Raw genomic sequence first — 19,310 nt, 5'->3', positions numbered from 1 at the left:
CATGTGGCGAAAACGCAATCACGCTTGACGGCGCGAGGTGGCTCAGCCGCAAGATGGCGGCGCTGGCGGAGGAGCAGACGGAGGTGGCGGTCAAGTTAGAGCCAGAGGGACCGCCGACGCTGCTACCTCCGCAGGCGGGGGACGGCGCTGGCGAGGGTGGCGGCGGCACTACCAACAACGGCCCCAACGGCGGCGGCGGCAACGTTGCGACGGCGTCGTCGTCGGCCGGCGGGGATGGTGGGACCCCCAAGCCCTCGGCGGCTGTCTCCGCCGTTGCTCCGGCGGGGGCGGCCCCGGTGCCCGCCGCTGCTCCGGAGGCCGGCGTTCCCCACGACCGACAGACTCTGCTGGCCGTGCTGCAGTTCCTGCGGCAGAGCAACCTCCGCGAGGCCGAAGAGGCGCTGCGCCGTGAGGCCCGGCTGCTGGAGGAGGCAGTGGCGGGCACCGGAGCCCCGGGAGAGGCGGACGGTGCCGGTACAGAGGCGGCTAGCGCGCTTCTCAGCCGGGTCACAGCCTCGGCCCCCGGCCCCGCGGCCCCTGACCCTCCGGGCACCGGCGCTTCGGGGGCCGCCGCCGTCTCGGGCTTAGCGACAGGTCCTGCGGCTCCGGGGAAAGGTGAGCCGCAGAGTCCCGGGGAGGCAGGGCACTAAGGGGAGCAAGCCGGGAAGGCAGAGGCTGGCAGGCCTGCACCTCTGCGGGCTTGTTTTGAATTTCCTGGGCCCGCCTCTAGGGCCACATGCCCGCCCCTTTCTCTAGTGCGCCGGCTGCGCAGTCAAACCCTCTTCCAAGCTGTCAGTTCCAGTGAGAGGCTGAGGAGAGCTGTTGAGCAGAGGGATGTCTGGGGAGGGTGGGCGCCGAGAGGCGGGGACCTTCAGGCTTTTGGTCCCTTTCTTCTTTTTTGGGTTCTTGAGCCTTGGCAGGTCTGCATTAACACTAACAATATTTATACAGTCTGTCACTTCAGACTTAGTGAATCAGATCATGTAGAGGTGGAGTCTAGGAATCTCCATTTTTGAATATATGCTTCCAAGTGGTATTGACGTATGGCAAAGGTTGAGAATCATTCATTTAGGAATAGGCTTTGGACAGACCTGGGTTCAGACTCTGTCTCTGTTGCTTTTACTTGTGTGATGCTAATTCTTCCTGAGAGTGAGTGTTCCCCCCTCTATTAAATGGGTTATTGTGAGGCTCAGATATAAGATATATAAAATGCCTGGTACTGATAAATTTATGCCCAGCACCTAACACTTAACACCTGAGACCTCCTTCCCCAGCCTTTTCCTAGCAACTGTAATTGCAAAGTCCATGCTGTAAAATTCATACACAATATGAGGTCTCAAAGGTGATCCTGAGCTGATAATAAACGTTTATTGAATTAAGTTGTCTAGTGCAGAGCCTCTAGCCAAATTAATCTGTATTTATGAGACCTAATCTTTGCAGCATTGCCAGAAGTGAAGTATGAATATGTAGCATTGTATCCCACAAATAGAAATGTGCAAAAATATGACTGAGAGGAATCTTTTCTGAATGCTGAACTTTGTGAATGAACTATAAGATGGATGAATTATGTTGGTTATTTTTCTGTAATCTCTCATCTCTTCAGAAACTTGACCTATCATAACTCAGAAACCAGTAAGAAGGAAAAGAGGCCATCAGAGTAACCAAAAGAACTTAAAACATTTGTGCAGTGAAGAGCACAGCAGTATTATAATTGCAACTTAAAATTTTCCAACAAACTGATTAGATTGACAGGTTATCATTGTTTGGTATTGCAATATTACAAATAAATACTCATGTTTTCTGCCTTGGAATGATGTTTATAGAAATTATTTTAAGCATATAAATTGAGTTATCTTTTGGAAACAAATAAGGCTCCGCCTTCCCACCCTTAAAATGCTTGCATTTTATAAGGAGTGATAGATGTACACATATCCTACAGGATAAGATGTGTTATAGGAAAGTTACAAAATACTTAGGTAGCTCAGAGAGCTGGGAATCTTACTGCAGGGCTTGGCTTGGTGGTGGTGGGTGCCATTTACATTGAACCTTGAGAGAAGATTAATATAGTTGTTTGATTTGCACATACCATGTTTTATGAATTTTGCCTTTGAGGTAGCTGCAGGAAAAATATTGAACCTTTTTGTTACTGATTTGAAAATTTAATTTTAAGATATGAACAAGCTGAAGGAGTTTGGGATAGGTGACTGAAACAAAGTGAAAATCCCATTGAAAGAGTGTATGATTGTGTTGGGGAAGAGACTTTGAGAGGAGAGGGACAAACATCTGAGAAGCAGTTTACCTCTGGACCTTAACAAAGCAGCCTTAGTCACTTGGTATGTATCAGTCATTTTTTGAAGGTTGTTCTTCATTTTTTAAACAGTTGGAAGTGTAGCTGTAGAAGACCAGCCGGATGTCAGTGCTGTGCTGTCAGCCTACAACCAACAAGGGGACCCCACAATGTATGAAGAATACTATAGTGGACTGAAACACTTCATTGAATGTTCCTTGGACTGCCATCGGGCAGAGTTATCCCAACTCTTTTATCCTCTGTTTGTACACATGTACTTGGAACTAGTCTACAATCAACATGAGAATGAAGCAAAATCATTTTTTGAGAAGTATGTGAATTTTATATATATTATATATATATCACATATATATAATGTATATACACATCTGTAACCACACAAATGTAAGATTGTAACTGAAAAAGTATTTCATGAAGGAGAGGTACCTGGTGCTAGGAGAACCTAAAAACAGGGAGTTTGATCTAGTTGGAGAAGTCAGGGAAGGCTCCCAGAGGAAGTGATGCTTGAGGTAAGACCAGAAGATTGGGTAGGAGCTAACCAGATGAAGAGAAGAGGGAAAAGCATGTGTGACACCTCTGGTGGGAGGGGTCATGGTAGGTACAGAGATGAAAGAAGGCCAGTGTGGCTGGAGCAGAGTACAGGGTCGAAGGTGGGCTGGAACAGGCAGGTTCTTGGGTCATGTTGAGGGTCTTTGTTTATCCTGAGAGCAGTAGTGGGTTGTATTGGGTAGTATTAGATTTGTCTGAGATTCCCTGAAAACTCCAATAATAATGGCATAAATAAAATAAAAGTTTATTTTTTTTTATCCTAAGAGCAGTAGGAAGCTGTGTTAGGATTAGATTAGACTGAGAGTGACTGAAAACCCAAACAATAGAGGCTTAAATATGATAAAAGTTTATTTCTCTCTCATAAAGGTTAGGCAGTCCAGGACTGGTATAGAGTCTTTGATTACCAGGGACCTAGGCTCTCTCCATCTTGATGCTCTTCCATCCTTGTCATGCAGCTTCCTCCTGTGGCACAAGATGGCTCTTTGGCTCTGTGCAGTCACATCAGTGTTATAGTCAGCTGGGAGGGCATACATCCTTCCTCGAAGTTGCACACAACTCTTCCTTTTTTTATGTCGTTAGGCAACGGCTACAATTACCTACAAGGGAGGTAGAAAGTGTGGCCTTTGCCTAGGTGTTTATGTGCTCAGCTAATATTCAGATATTCTGTTGTGAAGGAAGAAAGAAAAAATGGGTGTTTGGGGACAGTGAGGTGTCTCTGCTATAGAAGCCATTGAAGGACCATGTCATTATTAGATTTGCATTAAAAAAATTTTTTTTTAAAGTAATCTCTTCACTCAGCCTGGGGCTGGAACTCACAACTCTGAGATCAAGAGTTGCACGCTCTACCACCTGAGCCAGCCAGGCGCCCCGATTTGCATTTTGAAAGGACCTTTATGCAGTTGGGAAAATAGATGGTGGTGAGGGGGAACAGAGTGACTTTAGAGTGACCAGTTTGGGAGGTTATTGTAGTGGTTCTTAACTGGGGGTAATATTATTCCTGCTTCCCCTTGGCTATTTGAAACTGCGTGGAGGTGTTTTGGTTGTCATAATGGCTAGGGTGGGGAAGAGCAGGTGGCTTAGGGATGCCAGATGTTCTAATATGTGCGGGTAGTGCTACTTAGCAAAGAATTGTTCTGCCCCAGAATGTTCTGTTGAGAAACACTAGACTAGGGTACAGTAGTGTTTGTGAAGGTAAGTAGACATATTGGTGAGGCAGTTGGTGATGGATTGGATATGGAAGTCAGGGAGATGAAGGTATTATTGATAACCCCTAGATTTCTGGCTCCCCCATCGGGATGGAGGAGTGCCCTTCAACCTAAGATAGAAAACCCTGGAAGAGGACCTGGTTTGTCAGGTTGTGGAGTAATCTTGGCTTCGGACTTGAATATGCCTTTGACTCATTTAAGAGATACCAAGTTGATAGATGAATGATATATAAGGCTCTGGAGCTCTGAGGAGATGTGGGGACTGGAGCCATAAATTGGAGTTGTGTGTAATATTGATGGATATGGATGAGATTGTCTTGGGGTGGGGGTGGGGGTTATGAAATAAGTCAATGAGAGGCCTAGACCTGGGCCTTGAGGAACGCCAACATTTGGAATAGAAGAGCTAGAAAATGAGTAGAAGGGATGGCCACGTAGAAGAGGTATGTAAGGAGAGGTCAGAGAAGTAGGAAGAAAACCAGGAGGGTATTGAGTTATAGAAGCCAAAGAAAGGAGAGGTTAAAAAGGAGGTGGTACTTAACAGTTTGAATGAGAGCATTTTAGTACAAGCAATAGACCCAAAAGCTGGCATTTGTCAGATAACAGAAGTAGTGGTAATACAGGAATAATAGAACTCGGGACACTTAGCTTCTATGCCATTATATCCATTCATTATTGTATGATACCTAATAGAAGGTTTATAAAGCAAATGTTCTGTAGCTCAGCATTTTTGAAAAAATTAACAAAGGCTGATGATGACAGAACTTCTACTCTAACCTAATTTTTCTTGTAGTATTGTCATCAAAAAACCTCTTTCTCTCCCAGTCTCATGGGATAGCCATTTCTTCACATAGGAAGCTAGAATATCCTGGGGGACTCTGTCTCCTTGTAATGGACAATCTCAGCCCTTGCCCAGACACCATGCTCAGATGAGGTTATGGGCAGTGACTGATGTGAACACCAGGAGGCTGAGATTTCTAATTTCACTGAAATCTTGGACAGAAACAAATCTTGTCTTGATGAGTCATAAAAGGGTAACAGGGGTAACAGTTTAGGCATCTATTGGCTGTGTATCAGAGCTAGAGCCTAGTATCTTATGTTTAGTCGTTGTTCCCTAAATGTTTTTGCATTGTTTGCTGCTCTTAGTGAGTGCCAAATATATGATCTTTAATTTTACTTTATCAGGAAAATTAAGATTTATAGAAACAAAAGTACATTTAAATTTACTAATTTTCACCAAGGCTGAAAGCTTTACTTAATTACCTTTGGTAATGGTGAGTAAATGGAAGTGTTCATTCTTTGGTATCAACATTTGTTTGTCCTTTAGTCATATTATTTTACTGATGTTTAATAAATATGTCTGCTATTAAGAATATAAGAAGTCATTGAAAATGGTGGGTTTTATGAGAATGCCATGTATTGATTATTGTTAAGAGGCTGGGTGATAGGTTCATTGAGTTAATTATACTAGTTTCTACTTTTGTATATGTTTGAAACTTTCCATAATAAAAAGTTTTTAAAAGTGGGTTTTGAGAGAACATAAAATTTAGTAAAGCAGAAATTCTAATTCAAATGTCTACCAGTGGTGGACATCTTTCATTCACTTATGGTATTTATTTCAAATTCTCTTAAAATGTTAATGATACATTTCATTAGAGAATTAAATTTTTAAATTTCAGGATGAATTCAGAAACTGAATTGTAATCATTTTGAAATGAGTTACTTCTGATCCTGTAGCTTAGTCCAGGATTATTCAGACTGCTACGTTGAAAATATTCTGGGATGTTTATAAATATATGGGGGAGAGCAGATCCCTTAATGATTACATTGAAAAATGACTTTTTAAAATCACTGAAACAGGTTCCATGGAGATCAGGAATGTTATTACCAGGATGACCTACGAGTATTATCTAGTCTTACCAAAAAGGAACACATGAAAGGGAATGAGACCATGTTGGATTTTCGAACAAGTAAATTTGTTCTGCGTATTTCCCGTGACTCGTACCAACTCTTGAAGAGGCATCTTCAGGAGAAACAGAACAATCAGATATGGAACATAGTTCAGGAGCACCTCTACATTGACATCTTTGATGGGATGCCGCGTAGTAAGCAACAGATAGATGCGATGGTGGGAAGTTTGGCAGGAGAGGCTAAACGAGAGGCAAACAAATCAAAGGTATGGGAATAAACCTAAGAACTATCTAATGCAGATTATGAAAAACTGTAGCATTTCCATCTACATAATTTACACATTTTTCTTATAGCTAGTTTGGGAATAACCGTACCCCGTATACTAAGTTTCATGTTCTAAGGATGATGTGTAAATTAGTGAGAATTTGGGAATGGTTGCATTTAACAGAACCCTGACTACAGTGACTGAAACAAATAAGGGATTTTGCATACATATATAATGAATTGCAAAGGAAAGCCCTCTTGCTCTGGCGTAAGGGCTCCACAATGCCATCAAGGGGCCTAGCTCCTTCTAGTTTCTCCTCCATCATCTTTAGAATGTGGCTTTCTTCTTTGTGCTCCCAAATGGCTGTTGTAGCTCCAGCATTGCACCTGCATTCCAGGAAGGCAGAAGGGGGAGGACAAAAGGCATATCCCCGCTAAATCTCTTTATTGGGAAAACAGTATTTTTTTCCTAAAACCCTACCCAGTATATTTGTGTGTACATCTCTTGGCCAGAATGACATTATATGGCTATTCCCAGCTGCAAGGGAGTCTGGGAATAGAAATGATTTAACTGAGCATATTGCTGCTCCAACAAAATCAGGGTTCTGTTAGTAAGGAAGAAGGGGAGATTGGCTATTGGGTAGACAAGTACAGAATCTGCTTCAGGGTATAAATTACTATATTGTAATTGTGAGTCATCCTATCAAGATATGAAAAGGATGTATTGATGAATGAAATATTAATTTTGAAATTGTTGGCTCTTTTGACTTGTAGGTATTTTTTGGTTTATTAAAAGAGCCAGAAATTGAGGTGCCCTTGGATGATGAAGATGAAGAAGGAGAAAATGAAGAAGGAAAACCTAAAAAGAAGAAGCCTAAAAAAGATAGCATTGGATCCAAAAGCAAAAAACAAGATCCCAATGCTCCACCTCAAAACAGGTGAGGGAAAAACTTCAGGAACATGTGTGGAGGTTTAGGATGAACTGTTATTATAGAGAATTCAGTTTCTTAATAGAGTGATTTTCAGTCTGTTTTTCTTTCACAGAATCCCTCTTCCAGAGTTGAAAGATTCAGATAAGTTGGATAAGATAATGAATATGAAAGAAACCACCAAACGAGTACGCCTTGGGCCAGACTGTTTACCCTCCATTTGTTTCTATACATTCCTCAATGCTTACCAGGTTGGTAAGATAATTGTGCAATTTCTGCCTGGAGAGTCATGTAAAATGGTGACTTACCACTAAAAGAAACTTAGATGTGTTAACTAAGACGGAGTTTTCTTTTTTAAACTCTTGATGTAAATATAGCTTAAAGACAGAAGTTAGGAAAGGATAATTGGAATTTGGAATAGATAGAAGGCAGTGTTGAAAAGACCTTTAGCAACTTGCAGGTGCCAGAATGTTGCTTATGTGTGTCCCTTGTTTTACTGATCAGAATTCCGCTAGCCTTTGAGGAGGAGGAAACTGTAGTTTATCTCTATTGAACTTGGCTTAAGTACTTGTATGAACTTAATACTTTTTATTAAGGATTCTATATGTCTTTATAGATTGTAATAAGCTGCTGAGGATATATTTACTAAAGTACAAAAATGATTAACATTTTCTTCATATCATGTGCTTTAAATTTGGAGGGCAAAAGGGGTGAATGGTGACATGTTCTCAAAGTAAATACTTTCGGGGCACCTGGGTGGCTCAGTTGGTTAAGCAACTGCCTTCAGCTCTGGTCATGATCCTGGAGTCCCAGGATCGAGTCCTGCATCGGCCTTCCTGCTCAGCGGGGAGTCTGCTTCTCCCTCTGACCCTCCCCCCTCTCATGTGCTCTCTCTTTCATTCTCTCTCTCTCAAATAAATAAAATCTTTAAAAAAAAAAAAAGTAAATACTTCCAAGGTTTCATAAGAGAATGAAATCTTTTCTATGAGAAAGAGTTATCATTATATAGTTTCTAAGATGTAATTTTCCCCCCAAGACCATATTGTGTAGTACAAAGTTCTTATTTTTTTTATTGGCAGGGCCTCACTGCAGTGGATGTCACTGATGATTCTAGTTTGATTGCTGGAGGTTTTGCAGATTCAACTGTTAGAGTGTGGTCTGTGACACCCAAAAAGCTTCGTAGTGTTAAACAAGCAGCAGGTAACTGAGATGACCTGTGAAGATGTGAACTTGCCCTTAGTTTACACCGATCTGGATTCCATGGAGTATACATAAGACATTGTGATCTCAGCAGAATTTCACTTGATTTTACTTTAACTCAAAATGCTAACATTCCCAAGCGAGAAGTACATTGGAGTGGCAGTCAGGAGACTGGGGCGCTAGACTGGTTTAACTTTTCTGGGCCTCAGTTTTCTCATCTGTAAAATGAGGGGATTGGGTTAGAAAACTCCGTAAGGTTAAAAATCTAATTTTATGACTGTTTGCCTGTGAATTTTTAAAAATGCCTTTAAAGTAAATAGTGGGAGAGTACATTGTTTTAGCTCTAAAAATGGCTTAAAAAGAACTAATTTTAGGATTTCACTTTAAAGAAAGTTTCTTGCTAAATGTATTATTTAAACAAGATAATATATTTTCAAAAAATTTTTAATATTTCCATAGTTTTCATTTGTGTAAAACATGATATAGTGAGTTGCTTTGAGTTTTAATCATAGTTCCAACACTGAGCAGCTATGTGCACTCTGGCAAATTGTTAATTATTCGGAACCTCAGTTTCCTCTTCTGTACACTGGGATGGTTAGAGGCATCGGCACTGTGGGTGGTATGTAGGACTGTTCAGACGAGATCGGGCGCGTTCAGGGTGGTATGGCTGTAGACTGGTATGTAGGACTGTTCAAATGGTAGTTCTTCTTCTGAACCATGATGTAATTGCCTTGAAATATTCTAATGAATGTACTTTTCTTTTTAAATGAATGTATTTTAAAAAATATTTTTGGACCGTTTTAGATCTTAGCCTCATAGACAAAGAATCAGATGATGTCTTAGAAAGAATAATGGATGAGAAAACAGCAAGTGAGTTGAAGATTTTGTATGGTCACAGCGGGCCTGTCTATGGAGCCAGCTTCAGTCCGGATAGGTAACATTCAATGAAAAATTAAATACTGCTGCATTATTACTGCATTATTGAGATTATATATGTTAATTACTGGAAACATGTTGGGAAAAATTCTGTTAGAAAAATCTCATGGATGCCTCTTATGCATTATCTTTTAGAATCTTGCCATTTGCTAATTCATCTTGGGGTACTGGTGTATAAGATAGCAACTTAATATATACCCAAATTTATAGAATCAAGATGCACAGCTTCAGGATTTGTTGGTTTTAAAAATTAGCTTTAGTTTTTGTATAACCCTGATAGGGGCCGAATTGCTTCTTTGGGTTCCTGCCTTGGGCTTGGGGCTACTGCTGTATTCCATCATCTCCAAATTCAGACAGATTCCTGATATTAAAGGCATGTTAGCTGTCAACTGAAGATTTTGTGTAATCAAAAGAATTAAGAGGATACTGAAAAGGGAATTTGAAACCCACAAATAGGTATTTGCTTATTTTTCGTGATCTCTAACATTCTATAGAAATTGGAGGGAATTTTTTATTCATAATAACCATTTGTATCTTACGTGGATAATAGCTTTCAATCCATCAACATTTTCATCTTTATGAAATCTTGAGAGTGAAACTTTAATAAGGTTTAGCCAGATGATACATTTTTACTTGAGGGAAACCTCTAATTTCAATGAAAACCGTAATGGTTTGAGTGGTTCAGCTTTTGTATTTATCCCTGAAAAAGGTAAAATATTACTTACATGTCTATAGTGTTTTTTTTTGGTCAAAAAGACATTTCCTTTTTTTTTTTTTTTTAAAGATTTTATTTATTTGACAGAGAGAGACACAGCAAGAGAGGGAACACAAGCAGGGGGGAGTGGGAGAGGGAGAAGCAGGCCTCCCGCGGAGCAGAGAGCCTGATGCGGGGCTCGATCCCAGGACCCTGGGATCATGACCTGAGCCGAAGGCAGATGCTTAATGACTGAGCCACCCAGGCGCCCCAAAGACATTTCCTTTTAAATGCTTATGCAAGGGGCGCCTGGGTGGCTCAGTCGTTGGACATCTGCCTTCGGCTCGGGTCATGATCCCGGGGTCCTGGGATCGAGCCCCGCATCGGGCTCCCTGCTCCACGGGAAGCCTGCTTCTCCCTCTCCCGCTCCCCCTGCTTGTGTTCCCTCTTTCACTGTGTCTCTCTCTGTCAAATAAATAAATAAAAATCTTTAAAAAAAAAAATGCTTATGCAAGTCAGAGAGGAAAAGAGCCATCTCCATTTTAAAGTAAAAAATTGTTGAGTTTTAAGTGATATATCACATTTCTTAGTTTTTCTCAATTGACCTTTTTGACTTTTTGTTGGTACCCTTTGGTATAATTTTTTATAAGAAGTGTGATTTTTCCAATATACTTTTAAAAATATCTAACCTCGGGGCGCCTGGGTGGCTCAGTTGGTTGAGTGTCTGCCTTCAGCTCAGATCATGATCCCAAGGTCCTGGGATGGAGCCTGCATCCGGCTTCTTGCTCAGTGGGGAGCCTGCTTCTCCCTCTCCCTCTGCCTGCCTCTCCCCCTGCTTGTGCGTGCTCTGATAGATAAAATCTTAAAAAAAAGAAAACAACTAACCTCATTTAGTAGGTGCTCAGTAGATGTAGAGTGTTAGAGCTAACATTAGTTTGGTTAGTACTTTCAACTTTTGTTATCTACTGTGAATTCCATGTATAATGTAAAAGATGTAGCATGTCAAGTTAGCTATATTTATCATACTCAAATGTACAGAGAAACTGGACAGGTAACTAAGTTATTCTGGGAATCAAATATATTACATTCTCTTCTCTCAGGAACTACTTGCTTTCCTCTTCAGAGGATGGAACTGTTAGATTGTGGAGTCTTCAAACATTTACTTGCTTGGTGGGATATAAAGGACACAACTACCCAGTATGGGATACACAGTTTTCTCCATATGGATATTATTTTGTGTCAGGGGGCCACGATCGAGTAGCTCGGTAAGAACATTGTGATCTTACGACTGGCAGAATGGTTTCTTTTTGGGGAATTACAAGCTCCAGCCAAACTCATTTCAATTCTATTATTTGGCATCTTTTTGAGAATGTCAGCATTTATAGCTCCTTATTTGTAAATGAATTGGGGGAGTATTACTATGTCTGCAATTATGTCCATATCAAGAGTCCTCCTTTTTTCCCAAACTATTTAACATGCTCCCAGCCCCTCCCACCAGCTAGATTTTCACTACCACTATAAGCACTGCTGGTGTTTTCCTGTGATCTCCTTAAAAGTTCAGGATGAGGTAACTCAGGTTAGAAACCAATTTTGTGTTGGCCAAAACTAGCGGAAAATACTTTTCTATGGGTTAGACTACGAATTGGGGTAGGAAAGGCAGGTACATACAGAGAACTAGAGAATTAAAAAAACTTGTACTAGATCAACTTAGTTTTCCTTAAGAATGTTACTTTGTCTCAATCATTCCATTTTCTTTCCCTCAGGTAGCCAGTGAAGGGGGGACCTATTTGGAGCTAACATTTCACATGGGTGTTTCTGTATTTATTTTAGAATTTTGGCGGTTAACTATTACCTTTTTTGTTTGTTTGTTTTCAATGCCTTTTTTAAAAGGCTCTGGGCTACAGACCACTATCAGCCTTTAAGGATATTTGCTGGCCATCTTGCTGATGTGAATTGTACCAGATTCCATCCAAATTCTAATTATGTTGCTACGGGCTCTGCAGACAGAACTGTGCGGCTCTGGGATGTCCTGAATGGGAACTGTGTAAGAATATTCACTGGACACAAGGTATTTTATACCTTCATTATTATGGCACACAAGGTTGCTTTTGAGATAAAAATATTTTAAAAATTAACCAGTAACACATTTTAAAAGAAACGATTCATTCCACTAAGCTTTAAAATTCTAGCTTTCTCTTTATTAGATATTTTTAATCCACTTTTGATTCTTTCCATGGACTTCTTTTCTAGGGACCAATTCATTCCTTGACATTTTCTCCCAATGGGAGATTCCTGGCTACAGGAGCAACGGATGGCAGAGTACTCCTTTGGGATATTGGACATGGTCTGATGGTTGGAGAATTAAAAGGCCACACTGATACAGTCTGTTCACTTAGGTTTAGTAGAGATGGTGAAATTTTGGCATCAGGTAAATGACTAGAAATGGCTTTGTGATAAAGGGTAAATGGTACGTTAAAATGAAACATTTAGTGTTGACTGTGTTAGGTTTTGCTTCTCTTAGCCATGATTCCAGAGTATCCCCTGACATGTCTGTTGACTTCTCAGGTTAAACTGCTTGATTTTTTCACCAGAAACAGTTAATATATAAAATAGATCTGACAAGAGGTCAAAATCTAAATATGGTAGATGCTACTAAATGGTTTCCTTTGACTTCCCCTTAGGTTCAATGGATAATACAGTCCGGTTGTGGGATGCTGTCAAAGCATTTGAAGATTTAGAGACTGATGATTTTACTACAGCCACTGGGCATATAAATTTACCTGAGAATTCACAGGAGTTATTGTTGGGAACATATATGACCAAATCAACGCCAGTTGTACACCTCCATTTTACGCGAAGAAACTTGGTTCTAGCTGCAGGAGCTTATAGTCCGCAATAAATCGGTATTAAAGACCTTTTGGAAGCTACTGTTTGAAAAAGGGAGACTAAAAGCAAATACCTCAGTGATTAATATTTAAGCTACAAAGAATGTTTTGTCTATATGGATCTGGAAGGATGCTGCTTGGAAAATCTGAACAGGACAGTTCCACGTTTCTATAGCAACCACATTTAACTAATTTCCGTTAGTTGAATAAGAGGTATTATGTTCGTGGAGGGACATTTATGGTGCTCTGGATGTGTGGAAACTATGCATTTTCTGTTCAAATGCTATTTTAATTTATTATGTTTAGAAAAAAAAATCAGTTGACTTCAATAATCCATCCTGCTTCAAGATTCAAATCAAGTAATATAATACCATCTTGAATTTTAGCTGAAGAATTCTATGAGCATGTGTTTCTGCTGTAAAAATGTGGTTACTGTATGGCACTCAAGTACTATGTTAAATGATCCACTAACATTTTTGCTTGGCCCATGACTAGTGGAATGTTACTGGGTAGGGTGAACTACAATTTCTTTCTAAGAACTAGATGAAGTACAACCATCTACTGACATCTGAATTTATACCTGTTGGATTCTGAGTGCACCCAACACTCTATAAGCCAGGTGAAGAAAATTTAGCTTCCATGTTCTACTTCAGCTAAAATAGCTACATACAACCTAGTACACTTGAAGTCAGACAGACATTTCAGTTGCTTACCTCCAGTACTGAGCCTTGCTTTGGGAAACTAAAAGATTTAGACCAAGTCACTGCCAGTTTTTTGCCTTCGTTGCATTTTGTACAGTTTTTATATTTTTGATATCTTGTAAATAAAGACAACCAGCTTTTCCAGGTTCATAATTTATTGTACAAATTGAGTATCACATGATGAGTTGACATTAGCTTCTCCAGGCATGGGAACTTAACAGATGAGGTACAGGTTAAAATTCTATAAACAAAGCAAAAATAGTTTAGACACAATTGTGTTCAACTCTACTTTTAAGGTATTCAGTAATTACTAGTATAGGACTATCCATGAACCCCCTCAAATTGAATGCAAATTCATCAGATTCTCAGAGTCAGTAACCACCCCAAAATGAAGGCATCTCTCAGCTTAATACAGTTTAACCTAACGCTTCACCTTTAACAAAAGAGCTGCCAACAATTCAGCATGATCCTGAATGTATGCTACTGGAAAAGTCTAGTGTACAAAGTAACATTTTAAACAGTAGTAAACATCTCAGATAAAATTTCTCCATTTTTATAATGGGGATACTACCACTCTCCCCAAAAGTTGGGAGGTACCTCATCCGGAAAACTAGGCAAAAACTACCTGTTTGCCAGGAATAAATCATGGACCACTGCATTCTGGGGTATGTAGTCTTAAGTCAATAGTTTTGAGATTGGAAAAGCTTTTAAGAGCAGAGGAAAAATTTTCTGTGGAGAGCTATAGTAAATAAAGATCTGGGTTTTGGGTTTTCTGCACATCATCTACTACCAAAACAAATATTTATTCACTCAAGCATGGGCAAATGGAGGTTGTGGTGCCCCATAAGAAGAAAATGAAATCTATGGGAATTTAAGGAAAATATAAAATTGCTTATATAAAAATTTGAGACTAGCAAAAAATAAGATATACTTGCAATGTATTTAAAAGGTTGGTTAATAATTATTACATAAAGGGCTTATGTAAGAGAAATAAGGTCTTCACAAAGAGAAAGACTCAATTGTTAAATGAGAAAAACAAAGGGAATGTTAAGAAAAATACAAATGGTAAACAAATGGAAAAAATGTATAACTTCATTAAAAAGACATTTTCACTCATCAAATGAGCAAAGGTCAGAAACTGATTATTCAACATTGGCTAGGGCAAGAGAGACACCCTCTTACAAAGCTGGGTGCCCCATAACCTTTGGGGAAAGCACCTAAGCCTAAAACAATCATACAGACAACACATCATGCTCAAAAGTGTTCAATGCAATGTTATTTATATTTAAAAAATCCTAACAGGGAACAGATATAAATCATATATCCATAAATACTCATACATTCAAATAATAAAAAAAATATTTGTTATAAGACAATATTACAGACATGACTCATAGCCACTGGAAACCAAATAAAAAATATAAAAAAAAGAGTCAAACCAAATGTTAACAAAAATTGTCAGGGTAACAGGATATGAACAATATTTTCCTCTTGTATGTAACTTTGCACAATGACAACAATTTACTTCTATAGTGAGGGAAAAAGCCCTAACAACAAAATGGCTGTTATAAACTTAAATGTCAATTCCTTACCATTTATGTTGCTTTCACAGCTGGTGTTTTTTTAGACCTTAACTTGAAGTATAAGATCATCAAAGCAATGCCTCCATATGTGGCCAGTACACACTGAAAAAGAAAGGAGAAAGTAAACAAGAGCTTTTGCCACTTATATTATTCTAAAATATAACTGCTCAAAGGTATCATTAATACTTACATTCATTCTACCTGTGAGAGTATAAGAGTTGAAATATTTTTTGATACCAGTGAAATGGAATTGAGCATCAGTTTCTGGACCTGCCATGATTTCAATCTTTTAAAAAAAAGAAAGAAAGCAACAATAAATTGGTTTGGATGCAATTTAAAAGAAAATTAAGTTTTGTTTTTGTTTCAAATATTTTATCTTTTTAAGTAATCTCTACACCCAACATGGGGCTTGAACGCACAACCCGGAGATCAAGAGTCACATGCTCCACCAACTGAGCCAGCCAGGCACTTTTTTTTTTTTTTTTAAGTTTAAAAACCTGAAAAATCATTGCACATAGGTATTATGAGTTTTTTTTATGTCTTGCCCAGCACAGAAGTAGCAAAGATGGTGGAAAAAGCCTTGCTGATAAGAGAAACTCAGAAAAGACTTTACCTTGGTTGCTATTGTATAACATTCCAAAATACATATCAAATCACTTAGCAAGGAAGAGAACACAGTAGTCTCTAAGCCCCCCCCCACCCCTTAACCCAACATTGCTTGATATTTTTGTTCTAGCATGTTACACTGTGCATGGACTCAATCAGTTTTAAGAGTAGTTGAAAGTTGGAGCTTGTGATGATACATTTCAAAGTTTCTAAAAAGGGTAACCACCAACTAAACAGCTCAACTTGCAACCCCTTTCACAATTTTTCTTATGAAATAATTAAGGACCTCCATGGGAAGGAAGAGAAGGTATCATTTACTAAATGGAACTGATACTACCATTTTTTAAAAATTAGCATTATTTTAACAAAAGGGATGCACATCAGAGAATAAGAACTGGAAGATTATTTACACAGTTTAAAGAATTAATAAGAGCATGCTGGTTCAAGTTCTTAAAAATGGAGATCCTACCAAAATGTCATTATCAAAGCCTGTCAACTAGTTATAAAGAGCAGGATACCCACCGTCTAGGCTGCAGTGCACTCAGCACCTAACCCCCACCCCCAGGATCCATCCATACTAGCTATTGGTGAAAGCTGGAATCCCTACTCCTCACAGCAAAATAGATAAAAGATTTAAATATAAATGGTAAAACCAAAGAATCCTGGAAGAAAACATGGGCCAAAATTTTAATTACCTTAGGTAAGGGAAAATACAAAGGACAAAAACTAGAAGGGAAAACATAAAAGTGATCAAAGAAATGTAAAATGAGGCTGATATTTAACCATCAGACTGGGAAAAATAGTAAGAATGTGGGAAAATAAGCATCTCTGCTGTTGCGTGAGTATAAACTGGTACAACTTTTCCTAAAGTGCAATTCTGGAATACCTTCAAATTATAAAATTAGATACCCTTTTATGTAGCTGGTTCACTTGTTCTCCAGGAATTTACCCTTATAAGAGATACCACAAAGGGAAACGTTATATGGTTCCAGAACAGTGACTGAAATGCTGTTTATAAAATAAACTGGAAAAACTGAAAGTCCATCTACATACAGAAGACTGATAAAATGATGGTTTCCCTTTGAGGAAATACAATGTGCATAGATCCTTATGCACTGACATGGTGTCCCTGTGTAATGTTAAACAGTAAAAAAAAAAAATTCTATTTCTGGACATTATATTACAGAGCACATTAAGTGGTTCTCAAAGTCTGGTTCCTAGACCAGCAGCAACAGCATCACTGGAAACTTGTTGGAAATGCAAAATCTCAGGCCTGACCTCAGGCCTATTCAATCAAAAACTCTGGGGCCCGGATAATCTGTTTTATTGGGCATTTCTGATGTAAGCTAAAGTTTGAAAGACACTGCAGTAATAGAAAACCAAGTATTTGTTAGTAATTATATAGAAAAAAAAACAACTCTGGAAAAATATGCAGCAAAATTTTGGAGTTATAAGTACCTATATTTTACACAGGCATATATTTGTTATAATAAAAAATAACAAAGGCACATTCAAAAGTCACCAGAACAACACTTGAAAATTCGTATGTATGACCGCCTATCTACCACGACCGACGCCACGCCGAGTCGATTGGCAACATAGACGAGCCGGTCGAGGTCCGGTCGAGATTGGTAGGCAGTGGCAGTGACTCAGCTGGCTCTTGATGAAATGGAAGAGGGAGAGATCTGTGAGGAAGTCGTTGCTATGGAAACTGGCACTCCCCTATTTACCATTCAAAGGCCTTCAGAGGCGCTCACGTGCACAGAATTGGCAATGAAAATTTGGACAAATGACCTTAATTCTGAACAGTTGGAACAATGAAGGAAATCCAGACTTCCTTGGGCCTCCTCAGGGGCCTTGGCCTTTCCAGCTCAAGTAGGAAAATTTGCATTAAAATAAATCTTTATAATGTAGCTTTTATATTAACATTTCATTTTGCTAGACTAGTTTCCCCCCCATTCATCTTCATGATACACTTTTGGATTCTTACAGTATTAAGTGGGTTTCTAGGAGAAACCCTACATGTTAAAACAGGAGCTTAACTTAGTCAAATTATTAACTGATAACCCCACTACCTTATGGGTAACAAAAATTTTTAGGAGGATGTGGTGTCCAAATGAAACAATACTAAAGTGCTTTAAACTTCTCTCTACACAGTATGGGAGGAAGACTGTGATATTCCACAGAGGACTAATTCTGACTGCAGGGAAGGGCACGGTATAGGAACTGAAATTTAGTCTGGGTCTTGAAGACTCTTGTGAAGGTGAGATGGAGGCAGGAGTGGGGAGTAAAATGTTCCTGGTGAATTAAACAATGGGACAAAAACCTACAAGCCTTGGGGTCTGCACCCTTCAGCAAACTGCACATTACTTTTAGACAAAGATCAGGAACCCTTGTGCTAGAGCACCCTCTGTGGAATAACTCAAACTGAAACCTTATTCCCTTTCGAATCGTACAAAATTTAGAAAGACCTAAGGAAAAAATTACCTAAGACTAATAATTGCACTAACTGTTAAATGGTAGCCCGTGGAGAAGTCTAAGCATGGGGTCTTGCTCTTGTTTCTAATTAACCGGCCCACCGCTATTAAACATTAATGAAACCTTCCACGTCTTTCTTCACCTGTGAAAAAAGGCCCAAAGTGACCAAATGTCCTCGCTACTTTCTCATTTTCTTGACACTGCTATTTTCCTGTCTGACTGGACATCTACTTGGAATGGTGAGATCACGAGATAAAAGGAGGCAAAGTCGAGAGCTACTCGGGTAACAGAAGCAGCGTCTTGCACTTCAAGGAGTATACAGCTCTCTGTTCTGGCTATCTCTTAGAAAAGGCCTTTCCGCTGATCGGACACAGACTGAAATCTAACCCGCTTACTGCGTGCCTGGCGAACCGCAGGGGCTGGGCCACACACACTCTCGCTTTGACAAAGGCTGCAGCGCAGCTAAAGAAGGCCTTGCTGGCCAGCTCCCTAAAGACAGCACAGTGGAAATAAACTGCTATGGGCATACAGAGGAAAAAAGGTTAATTTGGCCAGAAGCCCGAGTTTCATTCAATATTACGTCGCTGGGTGACCTTGGGGGACTCCCTTCGCTGAGGGCCCCTTTTTTCTCTATTGTAAAATACGATCTAAGGGCCTTCGGGAACTATGGGACCCTCTGGGACCTCCTATCCGCCTCACCCCGAGGCTTCCCAGCCCAGTCCAAACCCTCGCGCCCTGGCTCTCGTTATCTCTAATTCCTTTTCCATTCTCCACTGTCCTCGCACCCCAAAGCGAAGACCTAGCGGTGTTCCTGAACCAGGAGCGGTCGGATTTTTATGCCAGCCCTGTAAAGCGGAGGCGCAAGGCCTGAGCCCGGGTTCCCGTCCACACACCCACCTTGCAGAAGGCACCAATTCCGCCGGTTGTGTCCTTCAACGTACGCAGCTACCCCGCAATCGGCCGGAAGAAGCCGCCTCCCCCGCACGCTTTCAACGGGCCGGAACGATTCAGCCTTCAGCGTCGATTGGCTACGGCTCGAAGTCCCGCCCTTCCGCTTCCTGTTT

At 40.0% G+C, this 19,310-nt stretch overlaps 2 protein-coding genes across 2 annotated transcripts; one reads left to right on the top strand and one right to left on the bottom strand.

The window, feature by feature from the left end:
* Window positions 1-37: 37 nt before the first annotated feature.
* Window positions 38-13,732, top strand: TAF5 (TATA-box binding protein associated factor 5). The gene is made up of 11 exons (XM_036111514.2): window positions 38-615; window positions 2,381-2,618; window positions 5,920-6,235; window positions 7,009-7,172; window positions 7,279-7,414; window positions 8,243-8,363; window positions 9,168-9,297; window positions 11,094-11,258; window positions 11,884-12,061; window positions 12,244-12,421; window positions 12,675-13,732. Exons 1-11 carry the CDS (start codon window positions 54-56, stop codon window positions 12,890-12,892), a joined length of 2,406 nt encoding a protein of 801 aa, XP_035967407.1. The 5' UTR covers window positions 38-53; the 3' UTR covers window positions 12,893-13,732.
* On the bottom strand, window positions 13,717-19,285 carry ATP5MK (ATP synthase membrane subunit k). The gene is made up of 4 exons (XM_036111518.2): window positions 19,144-19,285; window positions 15,353-15,448; window positions 15,172-15,264; window positions 13,717-13,820 (listed from the first exon to the last, which is right to left on the bottom strand). The coding sequence occupies exons 2-3, from the start codon at window positions 15,437-15,439 to the stop codon at window positions 15,175-15,177; spliced, it is 177 nt and encodes a 58-aa protein (XP_035967411.1). The 5' UTR covers window positions 15,440-15,448; window positions 19,144-19,285; the 3' UTR covers window positions 13,717-13,820; window positions 15,172-15,174.
* Window positions 19,286-19,310: the final 25 nt, after the last annotated feature.

This window comes from Halichoerus grypus, chromosome 7, assembly GCF_964656455.1.
Source record: "Halichoerus grypus chromosome 7, mHalGry1.hap1.1, whole genome shotgun sequence".
Classification (NCBI taxonomy): Eukaryota; Metazoa; Chordata; class Mammalia; order Carnivora; family Phocidae; genus Halichoerus; species Halichoerus grypus.
The sequence above is the reverse complement of the archived record's forward strand: the minus strand, read 5'-3'. Positions and strand labels throughout refer to the sequence as shown.

Coding starts and splice junctions, on each gene's coding strand:
- TAF5 (XM_036111514.2), top strand. CDS start 54: ATGGCGGCGCTGGCGGAGGAGCAGACGGAGGTGGCGGTCAAGTTAGAG. Junction 12,062..12,243: donor GAATATTCACTGGACACAAG/GTATTTTATACC, acceptor CTTCTTTTCTAG/GGACCAATTCATTCCTTGAC. Junction 12,422..12,674: donor TGGTGAAATTTTGGCATCAG/GTAAATGACTAG, acceptor ACTTCCCCTTAG/GTTCAATGGATAATACAGTC.
- ATP5MK (XM_036111518.2), bottom strand. CDS start 15,439: ATGGCAGGTCCAGAAACTGATGCTCAATTCCATTTCACTGGTATCAAA. Junction 15,265..15,352: donor CTCTCACAGGTAGAATGAAT/GTAAGTATTAAT, acceptor TTTCTTTTTCAG/TGTGTACTGGCCACATATGG.